At 47.5% G+C, this 27868-nt stretch overlaps 1 protein-coding gene across 1 annotated transcript; it reads left to right on the top strand.

The window, feature by feature from the left end:
* The first annotated feature begins 349 nt into the window (after positions 1 to 349).
* On the top strand, positions 350 to 27868 carry LOC140106419 (membrane-spanning 4-domains subfamily A member 18-like). Its single transcript, XM_072130857.1, has 5 exons — positions 350 to 544; positions 1012 to 1068; positions 15310 to 15435; positions 18506 to 18625; positions 27422 to 27868. Exons 1-5 carry the CDS (start codon positions 350 to 352, stop codon positions 27593 to 27595), a joined length of 672 nt encoding a protein of 223 aa, XP_071986958.1. The 3' UTR covers positions 27596 to 27868.

Below are 27868 nucleotides of genomic sequence, written 5' to 3'. Positions count from 1 at the left end.
TCCTCCCCCCTCTGGTACTGACATACTGGTGTGTGCTCCCCTCTCTGCTCCCACCCCCGGCCTCCAGTTCTGTCTAGTGGACTAGTGAGTAGTCTGTGGGGCCTGCACATCCCTGGAGCCTCCCGCTGCCTCCTGACTCGCCCACAGCAGGATGTACCCCGCTCGCTTTCATGGGGTGGATGAGGCTTAGTGTAGGGTCGAGCCACCGTGATACTTACCACAGTCTGCAACCGTGGCGGACCCTGGTACTTACCACCTAATCGCCCTCACCCACTGTCCGTCAGGTACGCTGCAGATATACGGGGGGGGGGGGGCAGCGCTCTCAGGTCACACGTGTAATCCTAAGCACATGGGGGCGCTCCTGAGCCCAATCGCATACGGATTTCTATGGAAACCGCTTGCCATCGGTAACCAGCACCCAGTGTCATGTCCCTATGCTGGTTACTGCGTCCTCTCCCATAGAAACGTGATGGGCCCAGGGCGCCTCTCCGCCAGCTCCGGTTCTGTTTCTCAGAGCGTTGCTGGTGGCGGTATCAGCCATCATGTGATCTTAAAGGGGCGGTCACTATCTGATGAGAAGGCGTCTTATGGATTCAGACTTTCCCCAATAACTTATTGCTCCCCGTGAATCCTCCCTTCACAAGGGAAGTCCCAGGTTTATCCCTACGTTGTCTCCTGGGCGCGGCCGCTCCCGGCCTGGAGTTTGGTGCTTTCCAGGGATTTCCAGGGTTTCCAATATTTACCTTGTCCAGTATTGGAAAAGCTACGAGCCCCCCGACCAGGTCCCCGAATGTCTCCCCGCAGACTGTTCTGCTGATCTCTACTCCTCCTCTGTATATGTAATATTTCCGTCTGTATTTCTCAGAGATGTGAAAAACATAGAATAACCAATTTATAATAAAAACGATACAAAATAAGGAATAAAAACTGCGAGGAAACGGAAGTGTGAATGAGACTTTATGTGAGATTCAAGGACTAAAGAGAATCATTTCTTCTGTTTTCCCATCGCAGTTTATTATTTCTGGATCTTTAGCAATTGCAACAGAAAACACGGAGTCCCGATGTCTGGTAAGTGAAGTAAAGCTGCTCCGACCCACATGCTGCATTCATAGCATCATAGCATCATAGCATCACAGCATCATAGTATCATAGTGGCATAGCATCATAGTATCACAGCATCATAGTATCATAGTGGCATAGCATCATAGTATCATAGTATCACAGTATCACAGTATCACAGTATCATAGAATCATAGTATCATTGTGTCATAGTATCACAGAATCATAGTATCATGGAAATATAGTATCATAGCATCATGGCATCATAATATCCTAGCATCATAGTATCATAGCATTATAGTATCATAGCATCATAGCATCACAGCATCATAGCATCACAGCATCATAGTGTCATAGTATCATAGCATCATAGCATCATAAAATCATAGCATCATAGTATCATTGAAACATACTATCATAGCATCATTGAAACATACTATCATAGTATCATAGCATCACAGCATCATGGAATTATAGTATCATACTATCATAGAGTCATAGTATTATAGTATTACAGAATCATAGAATCATAGTATAAAAGCATCTTAGCATCATAGCATCATAGCATCACAGCATCACAGCATCACAGCATCATAGCATCACAGCATCACAGCATCATAGCATCACAGCATCATAATATCATAGCATCACAGTATCATTGTGTCATAGCATCACAGCATCACAGCATCATAGCATCACAGCATCATAGCATCACAGCATCACAGCATCATTGTGTCATAGCATCATGGCATCATGGCATCATAGCTTCATAGCGTCATAGTGTCATAGCATCATAGTATCATAGTATCATAGCATCATAGCATCATAGCATCACAGCATCACAGCATCACAGCATCATAGCATCACAGCATCACAGCATCACAGCATCATAGCATCACAGCATCATAATATCATAGCATCACAGTATCATTGTGTCATAGCATCACAGCATCACAGCATCACAGCATCATAGCATCACAGCATCATTGTGTCATAGCATCATGGCATCATGGCATCATAGCTTCATAGCGTCATAGTGTCATAGCATCATAGTATCATAGTATCATAGCATCACAGCATCATAGTATCATTGTGTCATAGTATCATAGCATCATAGCGTCATAGTATCATAGTATCATAGTATCATAGCATCATAGCATCATAGCATCATAGCATCATTGTGTCATAGTATCATAGCATCATAACGTCATAACGTCATAGCATCACAGTATCATAGTATCATTGTATCATAGTATGACAGAATCATAGTATCATAGAATCATAGCTTCATAGTATAATAGTATCCTAGTATAATTGTATCATAGCATCATAGTATCATAGCATCATAGTATCATAGCATCATAGTATCACAGTATTATATTATCATAGTATCATCGAATCATAGTATCATGGAATCATAGTATCATAGAGTCATAGTATCATAGTATCACAGCATCAGAGCATCACAGCATCAGAGCATCACAGCATCAGAGCATCACAGCATCAGAGCATCACAGCATCAGAGCATCACAGCATCAGAGCATCATAGTAACACAGTATCATAGAGTCATAGTATCATAGAGTCATAGTATAATAGTATCACAGAATCATAGTATCCTAGTATCACAGTATAATAGTATCCTAGTATCCTAGTATCATAGCATCATAGCATCAAAGCATCACAGCATCATAAAATCATAGCATCATAGAATCATTGAATCATAGCATCATAGTATTATTGAAACATACTATCATAGCATCACAGCATCATGGAATTATAGTATCATACTATCATAGAGTCATAGGATTATAGTATTATAGTATCACAGAATCAAAGAATCATAGCATCATAGTATAATAGTATCCTAGTATAATTGTATCATAGCATCATAGTATCATAGTATCACAGTATTATATTATCATAATATCATAGTATCACAGTATCACAGTATAATAGTATCATTGTATCATAGCATCATAGTATCATGGAATCATAGTATCATAGAATCATAGTATCATTGAGTCATAGTATCACAGAATCATAGTATCATGGAAATATAGTATCATAGAGTCATAGTATTATAGTATCACAGTATAATAGTATCACAGTATAATAGTATCATAGCATCATAGCATCATTAATTAAGCATACTATCATAGCATCATAGCATAATTAATTAATCATAGCATCATAGCGTCACAGCGTCATAGCGTCATAGCGTCACAGCATCACTGTGTCATAGTATCATAGCATCATAGCGTCACAGCGTCACAGCATCACAGCATCACAGCATCAAAGCATCATAGCATCATAGCATCATAGCATCATAGCATCATAGCATCATAGTATCATAGCATCATAACATCATAGCATCACAGCATCATTGTGTCATAGTATCACAGTATCATAGTATCATAGCATCATAGTGTCATAGAATTATAGTATCATAGTATCATAGTATCATAAAATCATAGCATCATAGTATAATTGTATCATAACATCATAATGTCATAGTATCATAGTATCATTGTGTCTTAGTATCACAGTATTATATTATCATAGTATCATAGAATCATAGTATCATGGAATCATAGTATCATAGAGTCATAGTATCATAGTATCATAGAGTCATAGAGTCATAGAGTCATAGTATCATAGTATCATAGAGTCATAGTATCATAGTGTCATAGTATCATAGTATCATAGCATCACAGCATGATAGCATCCTAGTATCATAGCATCATAGAATTATAGTATCAAACTATCATAGAGTCATAGTATTATAGTATCACAGAATCATAGAATCATAGTATCACAGAGTAATAGTATCATAGAATCATACTATCATAGCATCATAGTATCACAGTATAATAGTATCCTAGTATAATTGTATCATAGCATCATAATATCATAGCATCATAATATCATAGCATCATAATATCATAGCATCATAATATCATAGCATCATAATATCATAGCATCATAATATCATAGCATCATAATATCATAGCATCATAATATCATAGCATCATAATATCATAGCATCATAATATCATAGCATCATAATATCATAGCATCATAATATCATAGCATCATAATATCATAGCATCATAATATCATAGCATCATAATATCATAGCGTCATAATATCATAGCGTCATAATATCATAGCGTCATAGCGTCATAGCGTCACAGCATCACAGCATCACAGCATCACAGTATCATAGCATCATAGCATCATAGCATCATAGCATCACAGAGTAATAGTATCATAGAATCATACTATCATAGCATCATAGTATCACAGTATAATAGTATCCTAGTATAATTGTATTATAGCATTATAGTATCATAGTATCATAGTGTCATAGTGTCATAGCGTCATAGCGTCATAGCATCATAGCATCATAGCATCACAGTATCATAGCATCATAGCATTATAGCATCATAGCATTATAGCATCACAGCATCATAGCATCACAGCATCATAGTATCATAGCATCACAGCATCACAGTATCACAGCTTCACAGTATCATAGCATCACAGCATCATAGTATCATAGCATCACAGCATCACAGCATCATAGCATTATAGCATCACAGCATCATAGCATCATAGCATTATAGCATCACAGCATCATAGCATCACAGCATCATAGCATCATAGCATCACAGCATCATAGCATTATAGCATCACAGCATCATAGCATTATAGCATCACAGCATCATAGCATCACAGCATCATAGCATCATAGCATCACAGCATCATAGCATCATAGCATCATAGCATCATAACATCATAGCATCATAGCATCATAGCATCACAGTATCATAGCATCATAGCATCACAGCATCACAGCATCACAGCATCATAGCATTATAGCATCACAGCATCATAGCATCATAGCATCACAGTATCATAGTATCATAGTATCATAGCGTCATTGTGTCATAGTATCATAGTATCATAGCATCATAGCATCATAGCATCATAGCGTCATAGTGTCATAGTGTCATAGAATTATAGTGTCATAGTATCATAGTATCATAAAATCATAGCATCATAGTATAATAGTATCCTAGTATAATTGTATCATAGCATCATAATGTCATAGTATCATAGTATCATTGTGTCTTAGTATCACAGAATCATAGTATCACAGTATTATATTATCATAGTATCATAGAATCATAGTATCACAGAATCATAGCATCACAGCATGATAGCATCATAGTATCATAGCATCATAGAATTATAGTATCAAACTATCATAGAGTCATAGTATTATAGCATCACAGAATCATAGAATCATAGTATCACAGAGTAATAGTATCTTAGTATCTTAGTATCTTAGTATCTTAGTGTCTTAGCGTCTTAGCGTCTTAGCGTCTTAGCGTCTTAGCGTCTTAGCGTCTTAGCGTCACAGCGTCACAGCGTCACAGCGTCACAGCGTCACAGCGTCACAGCGTCACAGCGTCACAGCGTCACAGCGTCACAGCATCACAGCGTCACAGTGTCATTGTGTCATTGTGTCATAGCATCACAGCATCACAGCATCACAGCATCATAGCGTCACAGCATCACAGAGTCATAGCATCATAGCGTCACAGCCTCACAGCGTCACAGCGTCACAGCGTCACAGCATCATAGTATCATAGTATCATAGTATCATAGCATCACAGCATCACAGCATCATAGCATCATAGCATCATAGCATCATAGCATCACAGCATCACAGCATCACCGCATCACAGCATCATAGCATTATAGCATCACAGCATCATAGCATCATAGTATCATAGCATCATAGTATCATAGCATCACAGTATTATAGTATCATAGCATCATAGCATCATAGCGTCATTGTGTCATAGTATCACAGTATCATAGCATCATAGCATCATAGCGTCATAGTGTCATAGAATTATAGTATCATAGTATCATAAAATCATAGCATCATAGTATAATAGTATCCTAGTATAATTGTATCATAGCATCATAATGTCATAGTATCATAGTATCATTGTGTCTTAGTATCATAGAATCATAGTATCATGGAATCATAGTATCATAGAGTCATAGTATCACAGAATCATAGCATCACAGCATGATAGCATCCTAGTATCATAGCATCATAGAATTATAGTATCAAACTATCATAGAGTCATAGTATTATACTATCACAGAATCATAGAATCATAGTATCACAGAGTAATAGTATCATAGAATCATACTATCATAGCATCATAGTATCACAGTATAATAGTATCCTAGTATAATTGTATTATAGCATTATAGTATGATAGTATCATAGCATCATAATATCATAGTATCTTAGCATCATAGTATCATAGAATCATAGCATCATAGAATCATAGCATCATAGAATCATAGCATCATAGCATCATAATAGCATAGTATCTTAGCATCATAGTATCATAGCATCATAGCATCATAATAGCATAGTATCTTAGCATCATAGTATCATAGCATCATAGCATCATAGTATCATAGCATCATAGAATCATAGCATCATATTATCATAGCATCATATTATCATAGCATCATATTATCATAGCATCACAGTATCACAGTATCATAGTATCATTGTGTCATAGAATTATAGTATCAAACTATCATAGAGTTATAGTATTATAGTATCCTAGTGTCATTGTATCATAGTATGACAGAATCGTAGTATCATAAAATCATAGTATCATAGCATCATAGTATCATTGTGTCGTAGTATCAAAGAATCATAGTATCACAGTATTATATTATCATAGTATCATAGAATCATAGTATCATAGAGTCATAGTATTATAGTATCACAGAATCATAGCATCACAGCATGATAGCATCATAGCATCATAGTATCATTGTGTCATAGTATCATAGCATCATAGTATCATAGCATTATAGAATTACAGTATCATAGTATCAAACTATCATAGAGTCATAGTATTATAGTATCCTAGTATCATTGTATCATAGTATGACAGAATAATAGTATCATTGAATCATACTATCATAGCATCATACTATCATAGCATCATAGTATCACAGTATCATAGAATCATAGTATCACAGTATAATAGTATCCTAGTATAATTGTATTATAGCATCATAGTATCATAGCATCATAGTATCATTGTGTCATAGTATCGTATAATCATAGTATCACAGTATAATAGTATCATTGTATCATTGTAACATAGCATCATTGTATCATAGCATCATAGCATCATAGCATCATAGCATCATAGCATCATAGCATCATAGCATCATAGCGTCATAGAGTCATAGTATCATAGAGTCATAGTATCCTAGTATCATAGTATCATAGTATCATAGTGTCATAGTATCACAGTATCATAGCATCATAGAATTATAGTATCATAGTATCAAACTATCATAGAGTCATAGTATTATAGTATCATAGTATCATTGTATCATAGTATGACAGAATCATAGTATTATAAAATCATAGCATCATAGTATCATTGTGTCTTAGTATCACAGAATCATAGTATCACAGTATTATATTATCATAGTATCATAGAATCATAGTATCATGGAATCATAGTATCAGAGTCATAGTATCACAGAATCATAGCATCATAGAATTATAGTATCAAACTATCATAGAGTCATAGTATTATAGTATCACAGAATCATAGAATCATAGTATCACAGAGTAATAGTATCATAGAATCATAGTATCATTGAATCATACTATCATAGCATCATAGTATCACAGTATAATAGTATCCTAGTATAATTGTATTATAGCATTATAGTATCATAGTATCATAGTATCATTGTGTCATAGTATCCTAGAATCATAGTATCACAGTATAATAGTATCATTGTATCATAGCATCACAGCATCATAGTATCATAGCATCATAATATCATAATATCATAGTATCTTAGCATCATAGCATCATAGCATCATAGCATCATAGCATCATAGCATCATAATATCATAGTATCTTAGCATCATATTATCATAGCATCATAATATCATAGTATCTTAGCATCATAGTATCATAGCATCATAGCATCATAGTATCATAGCATCATATTATCATAGCATCATAGTATCATAGCATTATAGTATCATTCTGTCATAGTATCACAGTATCATAGTATCATTGCATCATAGTATCATAGTATCATTGTGTCATAGAATTATAGTATCAAACTATCATAGAGTTATAATATTATAGTATCCTAGTATCATTGTATCATAGTATGACAGAATCGTAGTATCATAAAATCATAGTATCATTGTGTCGTAGTATCAAAGAATCATAGTATCATAGAGTCATAGTATTATAGTATCACAGAATCATAGCATCACAGCATGATAGCATCATAGTATCATAGCATTATAGTATTATAGTATCATAGTATCATTGTGTCGTAGTATCACAGAATCATAGTATCACAATATATTATCATAGTATCATGGAAATATAGTATCATAGTATCATACTATCATAGAGTCATTGTATTATAGTATCACAGAATCATAGCATCACAGCATGATAGCATCATAGAATTATAGTATCATAGTATCAAACTATCATAGTCATAGTATTATAGTATCCTAGTATCATTGTATCATAGTATGACAGAATAATAGTATCATTGAATCATAGTATCATTGAATCATACTATCATAGCATCATACTATCATAGCATCATAGTATCACAGTATTATATTATCATCGTATCATGGAATCATAGTATCATAGCACCAGAGTATCAGAGTATTATAGTAACATACAAGAAAACGCCAGCTCACCGTTCAGGCTCCTATAGCAATCCTCCAGGTGCACGGATTCAACGTGTAAGCCATACACGTACAAGCTAGAAATTCACAAGTGGGCGATTCCAGCACAATCACCGAGGATGCAGTAGAAATTCAATAAAAATTTTCTTTATTCCATCATTAAAATCTGGTCACAAAACGTATGCAGCAAATGGACAAAGGTAGACAGACCTACATGTTTCATCTATTCAGACTTAATCATGGTCCCACCTGGTGGAGGTACACTCAGAGTATTTAAACCCGACTTCATGCACCTGTTGGATGACGTGTGGATCACATGATTCAATTTAAAGGGGATGTGAAATAATAAGAAAAACGCCTTTACAGCGTAAATTCATGACAAGTGATTCACATTCCTGCAACAGTGAAAAATACTATTAAAAACATATTGTTAAAAGCATTCAGGAGAAACCTGCAGACAAACAGATGCGGAACCTTAATGCTGGAAAATGCAGATTCCATGTACATTATACCATATATGATACATTGATTGCTATTATTTATCATTTTACATTTTACTCAGAAAGGATTTCAAATGGCATAGAACAATACACTTGTATATAGCATGTAATATAACAATGTCATCGTATAATGGGAATCCCAGAACTCATAGGCATAGAACAATACACTTGTATATAGCATATAATATAACAATGTCATCGTATAATGGGAATCCCAGAACTCATAGGCATAGAACAATACACTTGTATATAGCATATAATATAACAATGTCATCGTATAATGGGAGATCCCAGAACTCATAGGCATAGAACAATACACTTGTATATAGCATATAATATAACAATGTCATCGTATAATGGGAGATCCCAGAACTCATAGGCATAGAACAATACACTTGTATATAGCATATAATATAACAATGTCATCGTATAATGGGAGATCCCAGAACTCATAGGCATAGAACAATACACTTGTATATAACATATAATATAACAATGTCATCATATAATGGGAATCCCAGAACTCATAGGCATAGAACAATACACTTGTATATAGCATATAATATAACAATGTCATCGTATAATGGGAGATCCCAGAACTCATAGGCATAGAACAATACACTTGTATATAGCATATAATATAACAATGTCATCGTATAATGGGAATCCCAGAACTCATAGGCATAGAACAATACACTTGTATATAGCATATAATATAACAATGTCATCGTATAATGGGAGATCCCAGAACTCATAGGCATAGAACAATACACTTGTATATAGCATATAATATAACAATGTCATCATATAATGGGAATCCCAGAACTCATAGGCATAGAACAATACACTTGTATATAGCATATAATATAACAATGTCATCGTATAATGGGAATCCCAGAACTCATAGGCATAGAACAATACACTTGTATATAGCATGTAATATAACAATGTCATCGCATAATGGGAGATCCCAGAACTCATAGGCATAGAACAATACACTTGTATATAGCATGTAATATAACAATGTCATCGTATAATGGGAATCCCAGAACTCATAGGCATAGAACAATACACTTGTATATAGCATGTAATATAACAATGTCATCGTATAATGGGAGATCCCAGAACTCATAGGCATAGAACAATACACTTGTATATAGCATATAATATAACAATGTCATCGTATAATGGGAATCCGAGAACTCATAGGCATAGAACAATACACTTGTATATAGCATATAATATAACAATGTCATCATAGAATGAGAGAGTCAAAAAATCATGTGTTTTAAAAATGCTCCCTATTGTTTAGTTCATTGCCATAGCATAATAATCCACACAGACATAAAGACAGAATAAGACTACTGTACTATGGTTATAGCAGAGGTGACCTGCAGTCCAAGGAGAAGATCCAGAAGGTCTCCCTATTCCAAAGTTTCCTCCTATGTTCCCCCTCTCATGGGACGCTGCACCGTATCAATGCCTTTCCAAGCAAATGCGGTTGTAGCCTTATCGTCTCTAAAATGTTTGGAAGCTGCCGAAATGTTATTATCAGTGCTAAGAATGTCCGATAGATGACGTCTGATACGGACTTTTAGAGGGCAAGTAGTACAAGAAATAACGTAAACCACAAATGGTGTATTGCAATTAATAAACGTGTTAATATTGTATTTAATGACGTAATTATCCATTTGAAGATTTGGACAGACTTTACATACACGGTGTCCGCACCTATGGTTACCGGGGTGATATAGCCAGGAATGATCACTGATAGGATCGGAACTACTGAACGTGATAGGACTTATGTTATTCCCAATGGTAGGGGCACGTTTGGAGATACATTTTATGCCTCCCTGTAAACACATCGCTAAATCATTATCCTGTTCCATATTTTTTAATAATATTTTTAATTTTGGAAAATTGGTAACGAAAACAACAGGAGAATGGGAATGTTCCTTATCAGCATGTATGTCAGTCCTTTTCTTGGGTTCTAGTAAGGTTTGCCTTTGCATCCCACTAACCCCAGCCTTGGCTTTTCCTAAGACTTTGTGGTTATACCTTCTATCTTTTAATCTTCAGAATTGACTTTCTGTATATCCGAACAATTCCGTTTTTAATTCACCCAAAGGTATGTTATTAACAACGTGACGTGGATGGCAGGATGGAGCTTCCTGCTACCTCTTTTCTATTCGCTATGGTTTCAATTCCATCTGAATTCCCCCTTAGGATAATATCTAAAAAAGGGATTTGTGATTTATTGAATTTCTACTGCATCCTCCGTGATTGGGCTGGAATCGCCTACTTGTGAAATTATAGTAACATAGTGTCACCAACCCGACTCACCGGAGTTCACACACTGGGATAACTACTCTATGGAGTCCCAGAATTTAGCCCTTAAGCTCCGCCCACTTCCACAAAATGGCGTCCTAACGCTAAATTTACTCCACAGAATCCGCACTGCCACCACCCACGAGTTACTTATGCAAAGAAGGCCGTAGGCACCTCAACCACACGGACAATGCACCCTGATGATAACTCAGCACATGCACTCACTACTTACACAGAACATGCAATCGCTTACTACATGGACCATGCTAATAATGACCTCTGGTAACGTGATTCCCTTCAGAGACTCAGATTCTTTAAGGCTACAAGCAGAGGCTTATTAAAAAGTTTTAATTTACATAAAAATGCAGAACACTCAAAGAATTCAATTGTCAGATAAAATGGAAAAAGGATTAAAACAATACACATACAATACTTACAAACAGTTATGGAAGAAGAGGAAACAAAAAAATTTTTTATCTGACATTTTTCTATCCCCCTCCCATCAGTGAGCTCCTTTTTGGGTCTGGGTTTTTATCAGAACCCCATAACTTTTGATTGGGAGATGGCACAATTGTGCCATGGCTTCCAACCAAACGGGCATGTTATTCCCATTAACCCCATACCAAACTCGGGGTGTCTTAGCCTAATATCAGGGGTGTTCTGCTATTGGCTGCCTTCCATTGCAGCTAATGTTCTGATTTTCGGTCCAGAAGTGTGTCTAGACCCCATAACTGTCCTGTGTAACTTGGGACCTATAATTATGAATTATGTCCCAGTTATGGACAGCTATGATATTCCCCTTTGTCTGAATTTGGAGGGAAGAACATGCAGTCTGTGGCTTCTTTTCATCCCCCACTAGCTAGACTACTCTGGCCGAGAGGTGTTAATTTTACCACTTAGAAGACCATGCTTCTCTGATCACACATAGACTCCCTGGGGTGTTATAACCACCCTGCCAGGCTCACCTTCCTGGCTGGTCTTAAACAAATGGAGCCTAATGATTTATAACAGGCAGAATGAAACACAAAGAAAGAAAAAAAAAAAAAATATATATATAACAAATAGAGATGAGCGAGTATACTCGTCCGAGCTTGATGCTCGTTCGAGTATTAAGGTACTCGAAACGGCTCGTTGCTCGGACGAGTATTTCCCCTGCTCGAGATCGAGCATTTAGTTAAAAAAAACACAGTGAAGAACAATGAAGAATAGAATAAAAACAGTGAACACAGGATCATTTAAGTGAAAAACACAGTGAAGAACACAGTGCAGAATAGATTACAGATGTTCGGCACATCTGCTTACTTGTCGGGAGATACGCGCGGAACGGCAGCAGGGAGACATCGGGCAGCGCGGGGGAGACATCGGGCAGCGCGGGGGAGACATCAGTGGAAGAATAGGATCCCGGGACAGCGTATCACCCCGACAAGTAAGCAGATGTGCCAAACATCTGCAATCTATTCTTCACTGTGTTTTTCACTGCGTTTTTCACTTAAATGATCCTGTGTTCACTGTTTTTATTCTATTCTTCACTGTTCTTCACATCTGCTAACTTGTCGGGAGATAATATACGCGCCGAACAGTGAAGAATAGATTGCAGATGTTTGCATACATCCGATAACTTATCAGAAGACATTCTTTTTCAAATAACACATTTTATTCCCGAACCATGGTCCCTTTGAAAAATGCTCGAGTCTCCCATTGACTTCAATGGGGCTCGTTATTCGAGACGAGCACTCGAGCATCAGGAAAAGTTCGTCTCGAATAACGAGTACCCGAGCATTTTAGTGCTCGCTCATCTCTAATAACAAACTGTGGAGGAGTAATATTATTATCACACATAGTATCAAAGAATCATACAGTCATAGAATCATCAATTATATTATTATAGTTTCATAGTTTATACGTTAGAAACAAGACACTTGTCCATCAAGTTCAACCAAGGAAGGGCAGGGATTGGATGAGGAAGGGATTCAGGGGAAACAATTCTATATAACATAACCATCAATGTTATTTAGGTGTAAAAAGGCATCTCTCTGCTCTCCCTGCTGTGACCAGCGTCTGAGCTCTCTGCTCTCCCTGCTGTGACCAACGCCCTACGCTCTCTGCTGTCCCTGCTGTGACCAGTGCCTGAGCTCTCTGCTGTCCCTCTGTGCTCTGCTCCTGAGCTCTCTGCTGTCTCTGCTGTGCTCTGCGCCTGAGCCCTCTGCTGTGCTCTGCGCCTGAGCTCTCTGCTGTCTCTGCTGTGCTCTGCGCCTGAGCCCTCTGCTGTGCTCTGCTCCTGATCTCTCTGCTGTCCTTGCTGTGACCAGCGCCTGAGCTCTCTGCTGTCCCTGCTGTGACCAGCGCCTGAGCTCTCTGCTGTCCTTGCTGTGACCAGCGCCTGAGCTCTCTGCTGTCCCTGCTGTGACCAGCGCCTGAGCTCTCTGCTGTCCCTGCTGTGACCTGCACCTGAGCTCTCTGCTGTCCCTGCTGTGACCTGCACCTGAGCTCTCTGCTGTCCCTGCTGTGCTCTGCTCCTGATCTCTCTGCTGTCCTTGCTGTGACCAGCGCCTGAGCTCTCTGCTGTCCCTTCTGTGACCAGCGCCTGAGCTCTCTGCTGTCCCTGCTGTGACCAGCGCCTGAGCTCTCTGCTGTCCCTGCTGTGACCAGCGCCTGAGCTCTCTGCTGTCCCTGCTGTGACCAGCGCCTGAGCTCTCTGCTGTCCCTGCTGTGACCAGCGCCTGAGCTCTCTGCTGTCCCTGCTGTGACCAGCGCCTGAGCTCTCTGCTGTCCCTGCTGTCCCTGCGCCTGAGCTCTCTGCTGTCCCTGTGACCAGCGCCTGAGCTCTCTGCTGTCTCTGCTGTGCTCTGCGCCTGAGCCTTCTGCTGTCCCTGCGCCTGAGCTCTCTGCTGTCCCTGCTGTGCTCTGCGCCTCAGCTCTCTGCTGTCCCTGCTGTGCTCTGCGCCTGAGCTCTCTGCTGTCTGGATGCATTGTACAGGACAGGAGTAATTGCGATTATTTCCCCTTCACCTTATGGCAAGTGGACGTGGAGGGGCTTAAAGGGGGACAAGCCTGGCAGCCTAAATGTTTGCAAGCTACAGCCTAATTCTACAGCAGGCAGATGCTGAATCCGTCTGATGCACCCGGCAGCACCGCGGACTTGATCTTTCGCCGGGACTTGGTTGTGCATTTAATAGTCACGAGGCCTTCGGCACAATTAGAAGAATTATTTGGGTACAATATATAATGACATCTGAGGTTTGTTTGGTAATAGTATCTTTATAAGGCAATATTATTTGGGCACCGTAAGGTACAAAGATATTACTGCAATTACTCTAAATAATTTAACTACTTTCATTCCGAAAATGCATTTTCTCCTCATGGGTGACCACAGGACCTGACATGATACATGAGGCGCGGGTCCTAGAGTTCTGCTGAATCTCCCCGGTGGCCGGGCTTAATGCGGGGCCCCGTTCTCAGGATGGCTGGGGGTCCCGGAGGAGGGGACGGAGCAATCATGTATTTATAACATATCCAGAGAGGGTTGTGATTAACCACATAACTGCTGAATTAAGTGTCCACATCCGGGTGACTTCACCTTTTCTAGAGGAATCTGTTTTATACACGGTCTTTTTGTCCAGGTTCAAACCACTTTGGGCTGGAACATTGTCAGTGCCGTGGTGTCATCTCTGGAGTTAGTGATTCTCATCGTTGATGTGGTGATGAATAGCGGCTCCTCCTGTGATGCCTCCTGCGTCATTGTATGGGTAAGTACCAGACAGAAGTTATTATATTTCTTATTATTGTTCATTAATATTAAGATTTATAGCACCGTTATTTCCATGGCGCTGCACCGATAGAAGCTGGAGTACAGCACATACAAGTATAAAAAACAAGCACACAATGGGGCTTATTTACTAAGGGTCTGGCGATCGCACTTTCATCAGCTTTTAGAAATTTTCAGGATTTGTGCCACTGTAACAGCTATTAATAAGGGGATTGTGTCACACGCAGTTGACTTTCATTCGACAGAAATCGGGGGGTGGGCTGTCTGACAATCCGATGGATTTGGACTGAATCTTAGTGACTCCCCGCACAGCGCATTATACACGGACAAATCACTTACATGCCCCAAGAAGAAGATGGTGAACCCCGGGGACCTGAGCGGGGAAGCGACACATGCAGGATATCGGGCGCAGGATCTTAGTCACTGCCCGCACAGCGCATTATACACGGACAATGCACTTACATGCACCAGGAAGAAGAAGGTGAACTCCAGGGACCTGAGTGGGGAAGCGACACATGCAGGATATCGGGCGCAGGATCTTAGTGACTCCCCGCACAGCGCATTATACACGGACAATGCACTTACATGCACCAGGAAGAAGAAGGTGAACTCCGGGGACCTGAGCGGGGAAGCTACACATGCAGGATATCAGGCGCAGGATCTTAGTGACTCCCTGCACAGCGCATTATACACAGACAATGCACTTACATGCACCAGGAAGAAGAAGGTGAACTCCTGGGACCTGAGCGGGGAAGAGACACATGCAGGATATCAGGTGCAGGATCTTAGTGACTCCCCGCACAGCGCATTATACACGAACAATGCACTTACATGCACCAGGAAGAAGAAGGTGAACTCTGGGGACCTGAGTGGGGAAGTGACACATGCAGGATATCGGATGCTGGATCTTAGTGACTCCCCGCACAGCGCATTATACACGGACAATGCACTTACACGCACCAGGAAGAAGAAGGTGAACTCCGGGGACCTGAGCGGGGAAGTGACACATGCAGGATATCAGGTGCAGGATCTTAGTGACTCCCCGCACAGCGCATTATACACGGACAATGCACTTACATGCACCAGGAAGAAGAAGGTGAACTCTGGGGACCTGAGCGGGGAAGTGACACATGCAGGATATCGGGCGCAGGATCTTAGTGACTCCCTGCACAGCACATTATACACGGACAATGCACTTACATGCACCAGGAAGAAGAAGGTGAACTCTGGGGACCTGAGCGGGGAAGAGACACATGCAGGATATCGGGGGCAGGATCTTAGTGACTCCCCGCACAGCGCATTATACACGGACAATGCACTTACATGCACCAGGAAGAAGAAGGTGAACTCCAGGGACCTGAGCGGGGAAGCGACACACGCAGGATATCGGGGGCACGATCTTAGTGACTCCCCGCACAGCGCATTATACACGGACAATGCACTTACATGCACCAGGAAGAAGAAGGTGAACTCCAGGGACCTGAGCGGGGAAGCGACACATGCAGGATATCGGGTGCAGGATCTTAGTGACTCCCCGCACAGCGCATTATACACGGACAATGCACTTACATGCACCAGGAAGAAGAAGGTGAACTCCAGGGACCTGAGCGGGGAAGCGACACATGCAGGATATCGGGCGCAGGATCTTAGTGAATCGTGTCGAAGTGCATGATCGTTGGATACTCTGTATTTGGGGAACTCCGCCGGCTGGGGAAGTAAATGTGCCCCAATAAGTACAATGGACACGGTACCGGACAATTGACCTGGTATGGATGACAAGACACTTCTCATGAGGCAAATTAAACCCTAAACATTCAAATCGCCCCCTTTTTGTAGATTAAGAAATAAACGAATAGAATCATAAATACGTATATTTTGCCACATCCCCAAAAAAAAAAACAATAAATCCTGGGAGTGAACCCGGTAACGGAAAATTACAATCCAAACGTCCGAATTAACACTTTTTAACCAATTTGCAGCACATAGCTAAGGATTGTACAGAACCAAAATGCTAGAAATAAAAACTTCCCCTCATCCTGTAAAAATGACATCTGACTCGGCTCCGTACAGCGAAGTGCGAAAAAGTCAGAAAAAACGGTGAAAGTCAGAAAGGTGAAACGCCCCCAGTAACACAGCTACATACAGCCGCCTCGCCCCCATTAACACAGCTACATACAGCCGCCTCGCCCCCAGTAACACAGCTACATACAGCCGCCTCGCCCCCAGTAACACAGCTACATACAGCCGCCTCGCCCCCAGTAACACAGCTACATACAGCCGCCTCGCCCCCAGTAACACAGCTACATACAGCCGCCTCGCCCCCAGTAACACATCTTTATATCTACCTTCACCCCTACCAGATATGCAGTCCCATGTAACATACACCTCAGCCAGCACAGCCACACACACACGTTCACTGTATAGAGCATATACATACATACCATATACACAGCATATACAAAATCACACATCATATATATACATATATTTTAAGGTGTATATGCTGATATACGTATAAATACAGTATATGCATCTATGCATATATCCACAGCATATACATTAATACACAACAGATGCATATATACACATTTATACACAGCATATACACACATTTATACACAGTACATACATATTTAGGGCTCATTTACACGGCCGTTTGGGGGGACGTACATACGGCCGCAAATTTGCGGCCGCATATATGTCCCCATAGAGGGCAATGGCGGGCTGGCAGCAGTAGGGTGCTGATCCGCGCTGTACACCGCAAAAAGATAGAGCATGCTCTATCTTTTTACGAGTGTGCGGCTGTGCGCCGCTGTTTTCTATGGAGGGAGAAGGGATCACCTCCTCCTCCTATCCAGCATATGGCGGGCATACCGCGTGTGAATGTACCCATACCCAGCATGTACGCCGTAGAGGCGCATATACACAGTATATACACAGTAGATGCACATATACGCAGTGTATATTTGGAGGTATTAGATGATATTCGCTCCCTATATTGTTCCCTATTTACATTGATGTAATTTTGTTCTGTTCTTTTTGGGGTGCAGGTTGTCAGGGAAACAGTTTTCATCTCCCTGATAATTGCCAGCGCCCTGGAGCTTTGTGTGTCCATCTCCATCTCTTCCTTCGGGTGCAGTTCTCTGATACAAAATTCGGTGTCTCAGCAGGTAAGTGTCTGTCCTGAGAATGAAGTGTGTAATACAAGGTGCCGGGGCTCCATCCTGGTAGAAGCGTTTGTGCTCCTGCAGTGCCAGCGTCATGACCACACACCATGTGCTGCCCCCTACTCGTAGTATAAAGAGGCTTCGCTTTGTAAATCCCTCCCAAGCCAAAGTGTCAAATATTAGGATTTCATCCAGGAAGGGAAATCCGTCTCCTCTGCAGGAACCATTCCACATGTGCAATGTCCAGGACCACGAAGGGTGTGCTGAAATTTAAAGGGGTCGTCCACTTTCAGCAAATAATTGATATTAAGGAAAAGTTCTACAATTTTCCAATCTACTCTCTGATTCTATAGGAAGCTTCCATGTTACGTCTTTTCATGGGGATGTGATGTCACACAGGTGCATGAGCCATTATTACCAGAGCCGTGATACTAGCAGCTCATGCACCTGTGTGACATCACATGACCAGGTCAGGAAGTCAATCTACTGTATATACGGCATAATAATCCCAGAAGAGCACAAAGATGGAGACAATAACCTCCTAACAATGCACAGTATACAATATGCAGGATCACATCAACCCTGATACAAGAGGAAAGATCTCACCCACACAGAGGAGCAGGAGCCCGGACCGTAGGATGGCAGACACGAGAGGATGGGAGCGCTGCATCTCCCGGCCGCTATTCTTTCCCTGTTCCCCGTCCTAACAAGTATAGTACCTGTCAGCACCAGCCCAGCACCTGCGCAACCGGCAGCTGCCCAGTACCTGCGCAACCAGCACCTGCCCAACCAGCACCTGCGCAACCAGCACCACTATATAAACGGCTAAGACTGAACTGGATATCACAGGGGACAGAAAAAACATTAACCACCAGGAGTCCGGGATAAACCGGGCAATTATAGGAACCGGGCTCTGCCTCAGGTGGAGCAATTACAGGTCCAGAGGATTAACTCTTGCAGGACAGAATCTGAGGGGTGTGGCCGACATAAACATTAAGGCGCAGTTCACACACACACACATATTACCGCCACCTACGGATAGTGCGCACGGACATGACAGTACCCCCCCTTTTAAGAAGGACCACCGGACCCTCACCAGTCCCACAGAGATTGGGAGGGGGCAATAGTCCATTATTAATAATCGCAAGAACATTATCAGAGCACAAGGTTTTTTCAGAGGAATTGGTCTGAGCATTATCTGGCACGGCCTCCTGCACTGGATGAGATGAGCCCCATCCTTGGGACACTCAGCCTCTGGGGAACTATCAGTCTCACAGGTCAGAGGCCAGTGCGGGGTTAATGACCAGAACTTTAACACAATCCAAAAAATACTTAGGAATCACATATAAGTACATAGCAGGCATGAAAGGCTTGGCAGGATACACGGGGGTCCGAGGCAGGCTTGGTGGGATACAGGGGGGTCCGAGGCAGGCTTGGCAGGATACACGGGGGTCCGAGGCAGGCTTGGCAGGATACACGGGGGTCCGAGGCAGGCTTGGCAGGATACACGGGGGTCCGAGGCAGGCTTGGCGGGATACACGGGGGTCCGAGGCAGGCTTGGCAGGATACACGGGGGTCCGAGGCAGGCTTGGCGGGATACACGGGGGTCCGAGGCAGGCTTGGCAGGATACACGGGGGTCCGAGGCAGGCTTGGCGGGATACACGGGGTCCGAGGCAGGCTTGGCAGGATACACGGGGGTCCGAGGCGGGCTTGGCAGGATACACGGGGGTCCGAGGCAGGCTTGGCAGGATACACGGGGGTCCGAGGCAGGCTTGGCGGGATACACGGGGGTCCGAGGCAGGCTTGGCAGGATACACGGGGGTCCGAGGCAGGCTTGGCGGGATACACGGGGTCCGAGGCAGGCTTGGCAGGATACACGGGGGTCCAGGGCAGGCTTGGCAGGATACACGGGGGTCCGAGGCAGGCTTGGCAGGATACACGGGGGTCCAGGGCAGGCTTGGCAGGATACACGGGGGTCCTAGGCAGGCTTGGCGGGATACACGGGGGTCCGAGGCAGGCTTGGCAGGATACACGGGGGTCCGAGGCAGGCTTGGCAGGATACACGGGGGTCCGAGGCAGGCTTGGCAGGATACACGGGGGTCCAGGGCAGGCTTGGCAGGATACACGGGGGTCCTAGGCAGGCTTGGCGGGATACACGGGGGTCCGAGGCAGGCTTGGCGGGATACACGGGGGTCCGAGGCAGGCTTGGCGGGATACACGGGGGTCCGAGGCAGGCTTGGCAGGATACACGGGGGTCCGAGGCAGGCTTGGCGGGATACACGGGGGTCCGAGGCAGGCTTGGCAGGATACACGGGGGTCCGAGGCAGGCTTGGCAGGATACACGGGGGTCCGAGGCGGGCTTGGCGGGATACACGGGGGTCCGAGGCAGGCTTGGCAGGATACACGGGGGTCCAGGGCAGGCTTGGCAGGATACACGGGGGTCCGAGGCAGGCTTGGCAGGATACACGGGGGTCCAGGGCAGGCTTGGCAGGATACACGGGGGTCCTAGGCAGGCTTGGCGGGATACACGGGGGTCCGAGGCAGGCTTGGCAGGATACACGGGGGTCCGAGGCAGGCTTGGCAGGATACACGGGGGTCCGAGGCAGGCTTGGCAGGATACACGGGGGTCCAGGGCAGGCTTGGCAGGATACACGGGGGTCCTAGGCAGGCTTGGCGGGATACACGGGGGTCCGAGGCAGGCTTGGCGGGATACACGGGGGTCCGAGGCAGGCTTGGCGGGATACACGGGGGTCCGAGGCAGGCTTGGCAGGATACACGGGGGTCCGAGGCAGGCTTGGCGGGATACACGGGGGTCCGAGGCAGGCTTGGCAGGATACACGGGGGTCCGAGGCAGGCTTGGCAGGATACACGGGGGTCCGAGGCGGGCTTGGCGGGATACACGGGGGTCCGAGGCAGGCTTGGCATGATACACGGGGGTCCGAGGCGGGCTTGGCAGGATACACGGGGGTCCGAGGCAGGCTTGGCATGATACACGGGGGTCCAGGGCAGGCTTGGCAGGATACACGGGGGTCCTAGGCAGGCTTGGCGGGATACACGGGGGTCCGAGGCAGGCTTGGCAGGATACACGGGGGTCCGAGGCAGGCTTGGCAGGATACACGGGGGTCCGAGGCAGGCTTGGCAGGATACACGGGGGTCCAGGGCAGGCTTGGCAGGATACACGGGGGTCCTAGGCAGGCTTGGCGGGATACACGGGGGTCCGAGGCAGGCTTGGCGGGATACACGGGGGTCCGAGGCAGGCTTGGCGGGATACACGGGGGTCCGAGGCAGGCTTGGCAGGATACACGGGGGTCCGAGGCAGGCTTGGCGGGATACACGGGGGTCCGAGGCAGGCTTGGCAGGATACACGGGGGTCCGAGGCAGGCTTGGCAGGATACACGGGGGTCCGAGGCGGGCTTGGCGGGATACACGGGGGTCCGAGGCAGGCTTGGCATGATACACGGGGGTCCGAGGCGGGCTTGGCAGGATACACGGGGGTCCGAGGCAGGCTTGGCATGATACACGGGGGTCCAGGGCAGGCTTGGCAGGATACACGGGGGTCCTAGGCAGGCTTGGCGGGATACACGGGGGTCCGAGGCAGGCTTGGCAGGATACACGGGGGTCCGAGGCAGGCTTGGCAGGATACACGGGGGTCCGAGGCAGGCTTGGCAGGATACACGGGGGTCCAGGGCAGGCTTGGCAGGATACACGGGGGTCCGAGGCAGGCTTGGCGGGATACACGGGGGTCCGAGGCGGGCTTGGCGGGATACACGGGGGTCCGAGGCAGGCTTGGCATGATACACGGGGGTCCGAGGCGGGCTTGGCAGGATACACGGGGGTCCGAGGCAGGCTTGGCATGATACACGGGGGTCCGAGGCAGGCTTGGCAGGATACACGGGGGTCCGAGGCAGGCTTGGCGGGATACACGGGGGTCCGAGGCAGGCTTGGCAGGATACACGGGGGTCCGAGGCAGGCTTGGCGGGATACACGGGGGTCCGAGGCAGGCTTGGCGGGATACACGGGGGTCCGAGGCAGGCTTGGCGGGATACACGGGGTCCGAGGCAGGCTTGGCAGGATACACGGGGGTCCAGGGCAGGCTTGGCAGGATACACGGGGGTCCGAGGCAGGCTTGGCAGGATACACGGGGGTCCAGGGCAGGCTTGGCAGGATACACGGGGGTCCTAGGCAGGCTTGGCGGGATACACGGGGGTCCGAGGCAGGCTTGGCAGGATACACGGGGGTCCGAGGCAGGCTTGGCAGGATACACGGGGGTCCGAGGCAGGCTTGGCAGGATACACGGGGGTCCAGGGCAGGCTTGGCAGGATACACGGGGGTCCTAGGCAGGCTTGGCGGGATACACGGGGGTCCGAGGCAGGCTTGGCGGGATACACGGGGGTCCGAGGCAGGCTTGGCAGGATACACGGGGGTCCGAGGCAGGCTTGGCGGGATACACGGGGGTCCGAGGCAGGCTTGGCAGGATACACGGGGGTCCGAGGCAGGCTTGGCAGGATACACGGGGGTCCGAGGCGGGCTTGGCGGGATACACGGGGGTCCGAGGCAGGCTTGGCATGATACACGGGGGTCCGAGGCGGGCTTGGCAGGATACACGGGGGTCCGAGGCAGGCTTGGCATGATACACGGGGGTCCAGGGCAGGCTTGGCAGGATACACGGGGGTCCTAGGCAGGCTTGGCGGGATACACGGGGGTCCGAGGCAGGCTTGGCAGGATACACGGGGGTCCGAGGCAGGCTTGGCAGGATACACGGGGGTCCGAGGCAGGCTTGGCAGGATACACGGGGGTCCAGGGCAGGCTTGGCAGGATACACGGGGGTCCGAGGCAGGCTTGGCGGGATACACGGGGGTCCGAGGCGGGCTTGGCGGGATACACGGGGGTCCGAGGCGGGCTTGGCATGATACACGGGGGTCCGAGGCGGGCTTGGCAGGATACACGGGGGTCCGAGGCAGGCTTGGCATGATACACGGGGGTCCGAGGCAGGCTTGGCAGGATACACGGGGGTCCGAGGCAGGCTTGGCAGGATACACGGGGGTCCGAGGCAGGCTTGGCGGGATACACGGGGGTCCGAGGCGGGCTTGGCGGGATACACGGGGGTCCGAGGCGGGCTTGGCGGGATACACGGGGGTCCGAGGCGGGCTTGGCGGGATACACGGGGGTCCGAGGCGGGCTTGGCAGGATACACGGGGGTCCGAGGCAGGCTTGGCGGGATACACGGGGTCCGAGGCAGGCTTGGCGGGATACACGGGGGTCCGAGGCAGGCTTGGCGGGATACACGGGGGTCCGAGGCAGGCTTGGCGGGATACACGGGGGTCCGAGGCGGGCTTGGCGGGATACACGGGGGTCCGAGGCGGGCTTGGCAGGATACACGGGGGTCCGAGGCAGGCTTGGCGGGATACACGGGGGTCCGAGGCAGGCTTGGCGGGATACACGGGGTCCGAGGCAGGCTTGGCGGGATACACGGGGGTCCGAGGCAGGCTTGGTAGGATACACGGGGGTCCGAGGCAGGCTTGGCGGGATACACGGGGGTCCGAGGCAGGCTTGGCGGGATACACGGGGGTCCGAGGCAGGCTTGGCGGGATACACGGGGTCCGGGGCAGGCTTGGCGGGATACACGGGGGTCCGAGGCAGGCTTGATAGGATACACGGGGGTCCGAGGCAGGCTTGGCAGGATACACGGGGGTCCAGGGCAGACTTGGCAGGATACACGGGGTCCAAGGCAGGCTTGGCAGGATACACGGGGGTCCGAGGCAGGCTTGGCGGGATACACGGGGTCCGGGGCAGGCTTGGCGGGATACACGGGGGTCCGAGGCAGGCTTGATAGGATACACGGGGGTCCGAGGCAGGCTTGGCAGGATACACGGGGGTCCAGGGCAGACTTGGCAGGATACACGGGGTCCGAGGCAGGCTTGGCAGGATACACGGGGGTCCGAGGCAGGCTTGGCAGGCTACACGAGGGTCCAAGGCAGGCTTGGCAGGATACACGGGGGTCCGAGGCAGGCTTGGCAGGATACACAGGGTTCAAGGCGCTTGGCAGGATACACGGGGGTCCGAGGCAGGCTTGGCAGGCTACACGGGGGTCCAAGGCAGGCTTGGCAGGATACACGGGGGTCCGAGGCAGGCTTGGCAGGATACACGGGGGTCCGAGGCAGGCTTGGCAGGATACACGGGGGTCCGAGGCAGGCTTGGCGGGATACACGGGGGTCCGAGGCAGGCTTGGCGGGATACACGGGGGTCCGAGGCAGGCTTGGCGGGATACACGGGGGTCCGAGGCAGGCTTGGCGGGATACACGGGGGTTCGAGGCGGGCTTGGCAGGATACACGGGGGTCCGAGGCGGGCTTGGCAGGATACACGGGGGTCCGAGGCGGGCTTGGCAGGATACACGGGGGTCCCAGGCAGGCTTGGCGGGATACACGGGGTCCGAGGCAGGCTTGGCGGGATACACGGGGGTCCGAGGCAGGCTTGGTAGGATACACGGGGGTCCGAGGCAGGCTTGGCGGGATACACGGGGGTCCGAGGCAGGCTTGGCGGGATACACGGGGGTCCGAGGCAGGCTTGGCGGGATACACGGGGTCCGGGGCAGGCTTGGCGGGATACACGGGGGTCCGAGGCAGGCTTGATAGGATACACGGGGGTCCGAGGCAGGCTTGGCAGGATACACGGGGGTCCAGGGCAGACTTGGCAGGATACACGGGGTCCGAGGCAGGCTTGGCAGGATACACGGGGGTCCGAGGCAGGCTTGGCAGGCTACACGAGGGTTCAAGGCAGGCTTGGCGGGATACGCGGGGTCCAAGGCGGCTTGGCAGGATACACGGGGGCCCAAGGCGAAAAAAAAAGATTAACCATCCCGGAGTCCAGGATAAACCGGGCACTTATAGGAACTGGGCTCTGCCTCAGGTGGAAGGAGCTATCACAGGTCCAGAGTATTAACTCTTGCAAGATAGAATCTGAGGGGTGTGGCCGACATAAACAAACATTAAGTCACAGTTCACACACATATTACCGCCACCTACGGATAGTCCTGAGTACCTGAGTGGCTGGCGGCTGCGGCCTAGGCACGCTAGTGTCACGGTGCTTGGTATGGGGACCGGAGGGCTTTCCTACGGCCTGGCAGGTCTCCAGCAGGGTGGTGTTGGCAAGAAATGATGAGGGAGAGGCTGCTATAGCGGTTCTCCCTGGGGCAACCCTTTGGTGTCTGGAGTATGAGTCCCTGTGTAGTGGACAGGGTGCCCGTGATGGTGACAGACGTAGTAGCAGGGACCAGACGGAGGCAGACTTTGAACTTACAGTTCTTTATTGGAACCGACAGGAACAGTAGCAACGTGCCTTAACAGGATGGTGGAATGCTGGAGATGTAGTTGGAGGGAGCCACAGGATGTAGATCACCAGCCTGGATGCAATGGCAGGCTGGGAGGTAGCTGTGTCCTAGTAGGATGCTTCAGCTTGTCCTGGGTTGCTCCAGATATCACCCTTGAAGGTCGGATGATAACCCTTTCCTCTCTCTAACTAACTCACTCAGAGCTGTTCAGGCAGTGAGCTGAGCTCACTGCTCCTAGCTAGTATATAGCTATTCAGCCCCTGCCCCCCCCGTATATAGCCTGCCAGCCCCTGCCCCCCGTATATAGCCTGCAGCCCCTGCCCCCCCTGTATATAGCCTGCCAGCCCCTGCCCCCAGTATATAGCCTGCTGCCCCTGCCCCCCATTATATAGCCTGCAGCCCCTGCCCCCCAGTATATAGCCTGCCAGCCCCTGCCCCCAGTATACAGCCTGCCAGCCCCTGCCCCCCAATATACAGCCAGCAGCCCCCTGCCGCTTAGTATACAGCCAGCAGCCCCCTGCCCCCCAGTATACAGCCAGCAGCCCTCTCCCCCAGTATACAGCCAGCAGCCCCCTGCCACCTAGTATACAGCCAGCAGCCCCCTGCCCCCCAGTATACATCCTGCCAGCCCCTGCCCCCCAGTATATAACCAGCCAGCCTCTTCTCCACAGTATACAGCCAACAAGCCCCTGCCCCCCAGTATACAGCCAGCCAGCAGCCTGACTCCCCAGTATAAAGCCAGCAGCCCCCTGCCCCCCAGTATACAGCCAGCAGCCCCCTGCCCCCCAGTATACAGCCAGCAGCCCTCTCCCCCAGTATACAGCCAGCAGCCCCCTGCCACCTAGTATACAGCCAGCAGCCCCCTGCCCCCCAGTATACATCCTGCCAGCCCCTGCCCCCCAGTATATAGCCAGCCAGCCTCTTCTCCACAGTATACAGCCAACAAGCCCCTGCCCCCCAGTATACAGCCAGCCAGCAGCCTGACTCCCCAGTATACAGCCAGCAGCCCCCTGCCCCCCAGTATACAGCCAGCAGCCCCCTGCCCCCCAGTATACAGCCAGCAGCCCCCTGCCCCCCAGTATACAGCCAGCAGCCCCCTGCCCCCCAGTATACAGCCAGCAGCCCCCTGACCCCCAGTATACAGCCAGCAGCCCCCTGCCCCCCAGTATACAGCCAGCAGCCCCCTGCCCCCCAATATACAGTCAGCAGCCCCCTGCCACCTAGTTTGCCCAATACATAAAAAAAACTAAGTGAAAACTCATCTTTCCGGGGCCCCTTCCTCCGCAGGTCGTCTGTTTGATCTGTCCGGCATTATGGTGAATTTCATAGTAAATGGGGTTGAAAAAATTCTACAGAAGGGAAGACCCTCTACCGGACTGATGCTGATGTGCCCGATATGGGATCAGTTCTTCTCATAACTACAGATGTCTTGTGATCCCTACAAGCTGTGTGACTATCTCTATTTCCCAGCAGGGATTCGTCATGCAGACCGATGGTTTGGTGCACAACGTTCATCCAACGATTTCTCACTTGGGAGTCTCTGCTTCCTCTGCCGTCGCTCTGATTCCTCAGTATCCGGCATTTCCTACCAACTACCAGAAAAATATCCCCAATAACCCCAATAATTCATCACCCCCACAATAAAAGCCTGGGGAGAGATTTATCATGAGATTCCGCCCATCTCCAGTATCTTCCTTTCCAAGATGGTTTTTCTTTCTGCAGGTATTTACCAAAAAACCTGAATCCTTCCCAAATTAGTTGTCACTGAGTAGCCAAGAAAAGGGGGGCATTTATACGTGGGGCTATCGGGAGGGACGTAGGGGCCAGGGTCAGGCTGGGTACCCAGGGCCCCCTAGTGGAGCTGATCTTGAGCTCCCCGGCTACGTGGGTCCAGGGTCCCGGCATTTCTGGGCTCTG

Source organism: Engystomops pustulosus, chromosome 11, assembly GCF_040894005.1.
Source record: "Engystomops pustulosus chromosome 11, aEngPut4.maternal, whole genome shotgun sequence".
Taxonomy (NCBI): Eukaryota; Metazoa; Chordata; class Amphibia; order Anura; family Leptodactylidae; genus Engystomops; species Engystomops pustulosus.
The sequence above is the reverse complement of the archived record's forward strand: the minus strand, read 5'-3'. Positions and strand labels throughout refer to the sequence as shown.